Here is a 10,538-nt window from a genome sequence, read left to right on the forward strand (position 1 = left end):
TCGTTCTCGAAAAGAGATGATTTGGCCTCGGTGCGTGGCAGCTTACCATTCTAAACCTCGGACCCTCGGTAGCTACAAATGAAGACTTTGCTACTCATCCCAAACAAGTTCTACCAGTCTGTTCAGACCATGAGCATGTAAGATCATTATGGAATGAAACCTCTCTAGGAAAAGACAGAGCGACAAAACTGAGTGTCAGCTAATATGTGCTCATCGTGGCTGGAGTATTTCCCATACCCTTCACAGATAGCACACAGACACTCCTACCTGAGCGAATACCAGGTGGCTTTCCTCTTGATTCACATGGAGCCTGCTCTGAGATGCTTTTCCTGACCTGTTAAGTCCCCCACTTCCTCACTCTTGGCGTTACTTTCAGCTTCCTTCTTTCCTTCATCACTTTGCAATCACACACTTGCTTGCGAATTTGATTTCTGCTTGTTTTAAGGTAAACAACTGTTCCAACGGGGCACTGTAAAGACCGGAGATTTTATTACCCAGGAATATTAGCTCTAAAAACACTAAGTCTTCTCCATCCTGAGTGAGTGCCACTCTGGCCTTCTCCTGCTTGAAGTGTCACGATTCATGAGAACGTGGACTCTGCTCTTCTTCTTCTTCTTTTTTTTTTTTTAAATCATTTTTCTTCAGTACCTGCTCCACATCTGGGTCTCAGTAGAACTCAGGAAACATCTGGCAAAATAATGTGAGTGATTATAACCTTGTAACTTTAACCCTTTTTTTGTAGAGACTTGTCTGCTGCACAGTAAAATTATTGTTTCTATTTAGATATTAAATATCCCTCTTTTTAAAAAAAATAATGGTCCCCTTGACAGAATTTAAAGTTAACAGTGTTAGATAGTTTCTTTGCCTTTCTTCTCCTTGACTTTCTTCGCTTCCTTTACATTTGGAGGTCAGAAGACCTACTGATTTGAAGAATGATCAGTGAAGAGAAAAAGAAGCCAGAATAGTTGGCACTGGGGTGATTATAGATCTCTCTTCGTGCTAATGACAGAAGGTGAAGTTAATGAGGCCAGAAATTACTACTGTTCAGCTTTCTTGTCTGTCTCAAGAGCTTAGCTTAGTTTCAAGCTGAATAAGTACTTGTTAGATAAATAAGTGAGTAGATCCCATTCTTTGAGAGCAGGTGGAGTAGACAATGAGCACCTCGCCTCCCTCTCTTTCCTTTCAGGAATGCTGCCATAGCCATGCATTGGCCTTCAGCAGCCATCTTGGTTAGGCAAAAGAGAGATATGCACCACTGCAACTACTCCTCCTGCCCTGGCTCCTCTGGTACACACCTCTGTTTCACTAAAGGGCCATAATGGCCTGCTATTATGCATTGCAGAATCTTGAACTTGAGAGCACCTCTCACCCATGGGGTTTGTGGTAGCCTGTCTCCCATCATCAAGTGAACCTCTGCTACTCTTTTCAAGTTAAGCCTTTCTCTAAGAAATCCATCCCTCTACGTCTCCATATGTGAAAAGCAGAAAATAACAAGTGAAGAAGGAAAGTTTATTGTCATGAAAAAAAAATCATGTTGTAATCAGCAAGTCTTCAACCTAACCTAAGCGATGAAAAGCTTTCCTTGAGTAGCTGCAGTCTAGTTTATAATGCAAAAGGGTCAAGCATGTTGGCATTTGCCTTACTAGCTATACATCAACTTTTTAAAAACCAGGATGTGACCATTTAAATTGATTGCCTAGCGCCTGCTTGATATCATAGAATCATGCTGTCAACGATGAAGAGTTAGCCTTTTAGTTTCATAAAACAGGACTGACAATGATAAGAATTTGCATCTTGTGTTTTGTCTTGGGTATGCTATTTGGTGGAAGCAGGACACCTTACATTTTGGCTTCTTAGTTATGGGTAGCCGACCTTATCTATATGAGCAGATCAAAGCTGTCTGCTTGTGTAGATGCTGGAAGAGTGAGAATGGAGACCAGAAATTCCTATCACAGAGAGGAAGCTATTGTGGAAGAGCTTGGTCAATGCCTATTTAAAATGATCACTTTTCCTCCCTTGACATCTGAATAAACTGAACAAGAAGGGATCCACAGATACAGCCAGGCCCTTCCTTGGGAGGGAGTGACTTCCCCACCATAAAAAGAAAAAAAGAAAAAAGAAACAAAACAAAACCTTATAAGAAGCTGAATTCTCTGGTGGTAACTTACATCAGTGGCAGGAGAATAAAGCTCTCTCTCCTTGGGGGTCAGGTTTTTTCCACACACATTGTCTTTTTTCTCTTGTTGTTCCAGATCAGCAAAGATCCAGTGTTTGTACCAGGTGTCTGGGGACCTTATTTCTCAGCCATGGTTCCTGGGTTCTGGTTGAATGAAGGTGGTCAGAGTGTGACTGGAAAATTGGTAAGTTGGCATTTTCTCCAAAAGGTTTTGAATGTTGTCATACCATCTTAGTACGTCACTTATTTACTCAGTAGCTGGACTGTTGACAATTTAAAACTCAGAATTCAGCCCAGAACCTAATCCTCAGTATCTGTGGTGTGTTAGTCAAATGGATGGGGTGTGGGTCAGGCTGCAGGAGGCAGCTGCTTTTCTCACCTGATCATTCCCTCTTCTCCTTTTTAGATGGCAGTGTTATCAACTGCCATTCATTCCATGGTTCCCTGTTGTCCTAGGAACAATTCAGCAAACCTATCCAGAAAGTTTTCTGAGCGCTCATATGCTTTAAGGACTGTCTCTTCTAGCCTCACAAATATACCTGTCATTTAGAGTTGTAAAGAACTCTTCCTACACACAAATTTCCAGTGACTCATATATAATTTCATTCCTTTATCACTTTGTGCACAATTCTCTCCCACCCTCCTTTATAATTTTATAATTACTATCTTGATGATTTACTTGTTATTTAAGATGTAGCTCTAGCTAATTTATTCCAAGTTCAAGGAAAGCCTCTCTGAGGACGTTCCATGTGAATTAAGATGAAAATCACCCAGAATTTGATCAAGTAGATGTGTCTGTATGTGCTTATGTATATTTGTGAGGGCCAGATGTGGAGTTTTTCAGCCATGGTGATATTTACTATAACTAGCTTTCTATTCTGTTGTTCTAGAACACTTTCAGTTCATTAGAGCAAGAAGTATACAATGAGTCTTTCTGTATCTAGCCTGGTTGTTTATCCATAGTTGGTGCTTAATGGAAATGTGTTGAGTTGTTTGAGAGGGAAGACAGATACACAAAAGTAGGATGAATACTGTTAACAGGGGCTAGGCTAGGCTAGGACATTCTTAGTAGGGAAAAGTCACTTGTATTGAGTCAAAAGAGACAAGTGGAGAGCAAGGGAGGGAGTTCACAGGAGAATATGTGAAAGTGAAAAAGGCATGCAGATTTGAGGATGAGTCCCATTCATCCTGAATTCCTGTGTAATATAAATGGTTCTTTAAAAAAATGGATTACAATAAAAGCTAGGGAACAGAGCAAGAACCCCACCTTCCAGTCCTATAAACATGCTTTATGTTGCTGTTATAAACACTTTGATCAAAGCCAATTATTTATTCCCACTTCCACTTCCAGGTAACAGTTTGTGGCTAAGGGAAGTCAGGACAGGAACTTGAGGCAGGAACCCAAGGTCAGGAACTGAGGCAAAGACCATAGAGGAGTCTGTTTGTTGGCTTGCACCATCTGTCTTTTCAGACACCATTTTCAGCTTTCTTAGACAGCTCAGCCCCAAAGCCTAAGGAGGCTCATGCCCACATCAGTCATTAGTCAAGACAATTTTGCCCAGACATGGCCACAAGTGAATCTAATCAAGGCAACTATTCAAATAACACTAGGCTATATCAAGCTGACAATAAAAACTAGCACAATCCATTTTTTTCTCATCTTGATAAACAAACATATCACTGTTAAAAGATAACCTTTCTTTTCTTATCCTGCAGAGACTTATGGTGATACGAGGTACTGAGAATAAATTACGCTTGAATCCTCCATCCTAAATAACGGGGTTTTTAAGATTCTATTTTGGGCACAGAGAACATTGAGAAAGACAAAGCGGGAGGAATGTAAGTCAGAAGATAGGAAGAAGGGCTGTCAAAGGCTTCCTTTGGTGCTCTGTACAATCATAAACTCCCAACATCTATGGTTGTCTGCACACAGATGGGCCTATCAGCAGCCAGGCATAGATGGAGGAAGGACTCATGGTGTCCTGCCCCCACTGCTGAACTGTCTACTACAAGATAGTTTCAGAGAGAGAGAAAAAAACCTATTGCCTTTACTCTACTAGTGATGTCACCAGGCTCCAAATAATAGTTCCAACCCAGTGGTGACACAGATGACCCTTGATCAACTAAGTAAAAAGGTTAAAAGGAGTCAGAGGGACATAAGATAGTAACCAGATACTTTATATACATACATGAAATTATTGACAATCAAAGCTAATTAATTAATTGATAATTAGGCTCATTATGTACTTATTTCACACATTTAATTTCACTTATTCCTTATTTAAAAGGCGCACATTCCTTTCCTGGGTGTGATTCAATTTAGTTGAAGCACCAAGTACCCAGGAAGCTTTGGGCTAAGTTTGCTTATTCACCAGAATAGCTATACAGAAACTTGTTTTTTTGCACAGGCTTTTTGCACAACATATCACTCTAAGCAGTCAGTGAGGCTGTCCATTTACCCTCCAACTGCTCCTCTCTGTCTTAATTGGAGTTGATTTTTATTGGTCTGACAGAAACCAGTTGTTGAGCTGCCCTGAAATGGCATTGACTTTCTGAAACAGTTGGACACAAGAAGAGGATCATTCATTCACTCACATGAAAGGACTTCAAGGCCCTGTCACACTAGGCCATGCAAGAATGAGGTCACCCCAGTAGTCTATCACCAAATAAGAAAGCTGGGCACAGACCTCGTAACTATAATTCATGATGGCACATTAAATCATTGGTAATATACCTGCAGTCTCTTGGAATGATAGGATCTCAGATTTACTAAGGACCTGTTATATGCTAACGTCCTTGGCCCATTAAGATGTGGTTAGGTCCATGAAGATTTAGCATTTTCTCTGCTCTTCACAGTATATGTATGCACTTCTTGTTATTTCAGTTTTACTAATAAAGAAGGGTGCGACAACTTGACCACATACCTACAGTTACATTTAAGTGGAAAGCCACAAATCAGAGCCAATTTGCTGCCAGATTTTGCCACAACTGGCCCTCACTCTTGGGGAGCTTCATTTCTGAGTCTTGCCTTCTCCTGTAGACTTTTTTGACAATTACTGTCAGTTGTGGTAGCATCCTATCCAAGTAGCTTGAATTAAATGCAGTTGGCAGGTTTTGCAAACTGTTAGAGATATGCATATATATCAGTGGTGACTTTTACATCTATGATAGATGCAGGCATGCCCACAGCATCTCATATGGTGCAGTGTGATGACTTCATTCATATACACACCAACTCTGTGTAAACAATGACTCCCTCTTAGCCCCTCCAGCACAGCCACCTAAGTGGCTCCTCAAGACTCCATCTTTCCACTCTGATCCCTGGTTCACACCACAAGTAAGGTAGTTTTGCCAGCATATGTCCAACCCTTAAATTTGAATTAATTTATAAAGCCTTTAAGATGAATTTATTCCATGCTTCTATATTCCAGGTATTCATCATCATGGGAAATAATAATGATTCAAACAGCCAATTTTGCCCAGACAGAACCGTTCTCAAGTGTACATTATAACACAAGGAGATAGATAATGCAAACAAAGAAACACATTTCATTTCATGTTACAGGTTTGTTTTTTTTTTTAAGTTAGTAGAAGTTGCGCTTGTGAGGTCAGATGAGCACTTTGCAATTTTGTTTTATTTTACTTTCATTATATTGGTGTGTGTGTGTGTGTGTGTGTGTGTGCCCAAGCATATGTGTGTTCAGATGTGCACACGCACATGAGGATAGGGCATGTGTGCCAAAGTGCACATGTTGAAATCAAAGGGGAAATTCTGGAGGTTCACTTCTTCCAGCATGTGGGTTTCAAGGATTTAATTCAGGTTGTCAAACTCGTCAACAAGTGTCTTTACATGTTGAGCTATCTCAGCAGCCCAGAGTTTACAGTTTTAAGTAAGATGATCAAGTGATATTTGAACAAAGAATGAGAAAGCAAGGGCAGTTAGTTATTTGGAGTCCAGGGGAAAATAGATATATTTAAAGTCAAAGGAGCCATAAGTGCACCGAGCCTGAGAGTGTTCCATGCTTAGCTTATTATAGAAACAGCAAGAGGGGCACTTGAATAGAGAAGTAGGAAGTTGGGTTTTAGCCACTGTAAGGATTTTCACTATTATTCAATGTTAAATAGAGAGCCTGTGGAGAAAAGTAGGCTGTGAAATGCTGTGAGTGAGACTTTAAGGGTCATTCTGACCCTGGCCTGCTCTGTTTTACATTGTTGATGGGTTGGGAGAGTGGAAGCACTGGCCAGAGATGAGCTACTGCTGAGTCAGCGAGATGATAGTGCCAGCAGTGAGCGCTCATCAGTTAGGATATCTTCTCCCAGTAAACTCAGAAGTGCTTGATGGATTAGATGTGAAATATACCTAAAAAAGGACAGGTCAAAGTTTAGAACAGTATTGCTGTCATTTGAGAAAATGAATGAGGTGTAAGGAAAGTGGGCAGAAGACGGCAGGACGCACTGCCTGTCTGACTGCAGTAGCTGCTACCCTATCAGAGCTGAAACTTTCTGTGTTTGTGTCACTAAGGAGCTACGATCATTTATAATTTTTAAAAATAAAAAGTAGGATTAATTCACATCACTCCTAATTTTTCCTCTCTTACTCGATCTAACTCATCAGTAAATCATAAGTGGTCTATCCCCCAAATTTATGCCCATTCATAGGTTTCTGTCTTAACCTGTTCTCAGAACCGTTGTCAGTCCCCAACCCCTTTGCCTCTGCTCTGGTCTATGTAGCACAGACCAGCTGTATAAAAATCATGGTTTGAGTTTCTGTCTACTGTATCAGTCCAAATAGACTGGACCAGAAAAGAAACTCCCTTCAGCAAATAATATTCAACACTAAGCATACAGAACAGAAAAAGAATATTAAAAGCTGCAAGGGAAAAAGACCAGTAAGGGCAGACCTATTAGAATACCACCTGACTTGTCTTGGGTTTCACGTGGAGGGTATAAACCTTATGTTTCCTTATGTAATTGGAAAGCCTGGTGTCTCTTTTTCTCTTTCTTTTGATTTGCTGGCCTGGAATTATTTATTACTTGTCTTTTCTTGTGTTTGCTTTACTTGTTTTTACCTCTTTAGGTTGAAGTTTTACTTCCATCTTCTTCTGTAAAGCCAAATTGGTAGATAGATACAACTTAATTTTTTTTGTCATAAAATATCTTATTTTCTAAATATAATTTGCAATCGATAGTTTTGCTAAGTATACTGGTCTGCACTGGGATCTATAGTCTCTTACAGTTTGTTGAACATCTGTCCAGGCCCCTCTGTCTTTTAGAGTCGCCATGGAAACATCAGGTGGTATTCTAATAGGTCAGCCTTTATATGCTTCTTAGTCGTTTTCCCTTGCAGCTTTAATATTCTTTCTTTGTTCTGTAGGTTTAGTTTTGATTATTATTTGCTGAGGGGATTTTCTTTTCTTGTCCAGTCTATTTGGTGTTCTGCATGCTTGTTAGGTATCTCCTGTTTTAGGTTATAGAAATTTTCTTCTGTGCTTTCATTAAACATATTTCGGTGCTTTTGACCCTAATTTCTTCTCCTTCCTCTATTTCTATTATTCTTAGATTTGGTCTTTTCATCATATTTCATATTTCGTGGATGTTTTGTTCCAGGACTTTTATTTTGATTTAACTTTTTTTTTTTATTTCCAGTTTTATCTCAGTTTGGAATTTCTTTTCTGATTCCTTAAAAATGAAAAGTTTTATGTCTTGAACTCTTTATTTTGTCCCACTGTCTGCCCTTGTTTCCGATCTCACTAATGGACTTATTTATATCTTCTTTAAAGTTCTTGAACATATTCACAAGAGCTATTTTGAAGTTCCTGACCTTCATCTATATTGCATTTCTCAGGGCCTACATATTAGGCTTGTTAGGGTGTAATGGAGACATATTGTCTTAGTTGTCCCTCTGTTTTTATGCTGATACCTAGGCATTTGAGTTTTAGATGATTGTAATTCTAGTTGTTGATGGCTAGTTGAATGGGCTTTCATTCCTCGGTTTCAGTTACCCTCTTGGATCTCAGAAGAGTGTGTTGGATATGGGTTGCCTAGTAGAGAGTCGCTGCTTAGGGTCCAAGGTAGATGTTTCTAGGTAGGGATCTGACAGGAAGGAGTAGAGATGGGATATTGGATGATGAGGCTATTGAGTGAGAGCATCCATGTGAGGGAGGGAAACAAGGGTCTGCAATGAGTATCTGTGGAGTCTCCAGGGAATGGAGGAAGAGAGGGATATAGCCCACGACAGGTGTTCTGCTGCAGGGCTGGGAACAAAACTGGGGAATTGGAAATGAAAAACAAAATGATTGCTTCCCTAATTTCCAGGCCATTGGGTTTCCAGGGACAGAGTGCCTTTGAGTATTGAGACCTACCATAGGAAAAAAAATTGGGTAAAGGAGGAAGGCTAAGAAGAAGGTCTTTGTAGAACCCTAGCGATGGGAGCAGAGAGAAAGCAGACCACAGCAGTGGTCTTTGATAAGCTGGGGATAAGAATGTGAAACTGGAATTGGAACATGGGAAGGAGAGTGAAGATGACCTACCTTATTCCCTGGTCAACATGCCCAGCAGGTTTCCTGGGAGTGGGAGCCTACAATGTTGACTATATCTTTATAGAGATAATTTTACTGAGAAAAGAAATTCCATCTATCTTGGTTGCACTGGATCCCTGTGCTTATTCACTATGTTTAGGATGCTCAGGAACATGGGTAGAATCTACGAAAACTATAAGCACTATAGACTATATTTGAATTTTGACATAATTCCTCCCTTTGTAAGAAAAATTACTTTTATTTATCTTTGTATTCTGCTTTTAAAATGATAAACAGCACAAAATCACCATATATCAGATGTTAGCTTCACAAATAAATGAACCAATTAACAACTAAAAATACATAAAGCTCCAGCTTGCTGGTGAAGGAATTACTTTTGAATTAAATCAGAATTTATCCACTTACTAATGAAAATTATTCTATGTAAATCTGATATGAAATTTGTGAAAAACAAGACATAGTTAGCATTATCTTTCAGTGATGTTTATACTTTTCCAAGGACTATTATGTGGAATCCATAGTTCCTCTCATCAGCATGTTTTCTTCATTCCCCTCTCTTTAGAATTTCATGAATGAATGAACTATTTACATCATTTGCCCTCTCTTTCCCCCTCAGCCCCCAATTCTTCCAATACCTGCCTCTCAAAGAATTTAAAGATTTATTCTTCTATAACTTCTGTTGTCACATACATACCCGCACACACACACCATTCATTCCAATTAGTGTTGCTTGAGTATACATGTGTTTAGGTCTGATCAATGGCTAACCCATCCCTGGAGAAAATTGATTTTCCCTCCGTTGTCATCAGCCACCTGTGTTCATATTTTCATGATATTTCTGGGTCAGGATAAAGCCAAGCTTTTTTGGTTTTGTTTTTGATTTCCCCTTCTGGATAAGAAGACAAGAGAAGTAAAGAGCTGAAACAAATTTGAAAAAAAAAATTGCTGGCATGATCATACATGTCTGTAATCACAGCACTTGAGAAGGTGAAGCAGGAAGATTATGAGATTAAGCCTGGCATGGACTGCATAATGAGACTCTAGTTCAAAAAATATGAACAAGAACAAGGTCTTGGTAGGTAGGTCAGTGCAGGGAAAAGGCCTTGGGTTCATTATTCAGCACCACAAAGTGTATTGGGGGTGTAAAAACTTATGATGTAAATTAATAACACAAATTACAAGGAAATAGTTGTGAAAATGATAAATCATTCTCTGAGTTTAATGATGTCTTTACTGTTCCCACAAGAAAATGTCATAGATATCCTCAGAAGCAATACTCAGAACTACGTTTAATAGGAATGAAAAAAAGATAGTTTTATCTTGACTAAATAAACACAGATACAAAGATGCCAGGTTTCCATTTTGGGTATGTTGTCCTTGCCTGGGAATTCTTTGTCAACAGTGCTGATGTTTCAAGGGATGCCTTCCCTTTGTGGTTGTTCGTGTTTGGCCATTTGTCATGTTAGCAGGATAAACGTTTTCTAGAGAAAATCAGAGATGGGAATTGTTTTCTCCAAGAGCAGGCTTTAGGAAAGTCTGGAACTCCAGTCCTTTTTTTTTTTTTTTTTTTTTGCTTCATTTAAACATTTATTGAGTCCAGCCTCCATACAGCTTTGCTGGGTGCTGAGGGTACATAGAGAAATAGTGCTTCACTTGAGAGAGAAAAGCAGGCAGCTAAACATACAAAAGCATTTGCTATTTATTTTTAATTTTAAATCCCTTTTATGTGTATGGGTGTTATTTTTTTAACAATTTTTTTTGTTTTTCTGATATTTTTTATCTTTTTTTATTAGATATTTTCTTTATTTACATTTCAAATGCTA

The 10,538-nt window shown here is 39.1% G+C and overlaps 1 protein-coding gene across 9 annotated transcripts in view; it reads left to right on the forward strand.

The window, feature by feature from the left end:
• Fggy (FGGY carbohydrate kinase domain containing) overlaps window positions 1–10,538 on the forward strand; it is a 379,357-nt gene that overhangs the window by 244,878 nt on the left and 123,941 nt on the right. For all 9 annotated transcript variants that reach the window (XM_021199715.1, XM_021199716.1, XM_029540042.1 and 6 more), the window contains one exon: window positions 2,253–2,360. In XM_021199715.1, the coding sequence (XP_021055374.1) occupies window positions 2,253–2,360 (108 nt within the window). The remainder of the gene's footprint in view (window positions 1–2,252; window positions 2,361–10,538) is intronic.

This window comes from Mus pahari, chromosome 6 (genome assembly GCF_900095145.1).
Source record: "Mus pahari chromosome 6, PAHARI_EIJ_v1.1, whole genome shotgun sequence".
NCBI lineage: Eukaryota > Metazoa > Chordata > Mammalia > Rodentia > Muridae > Mus > Mus pahari.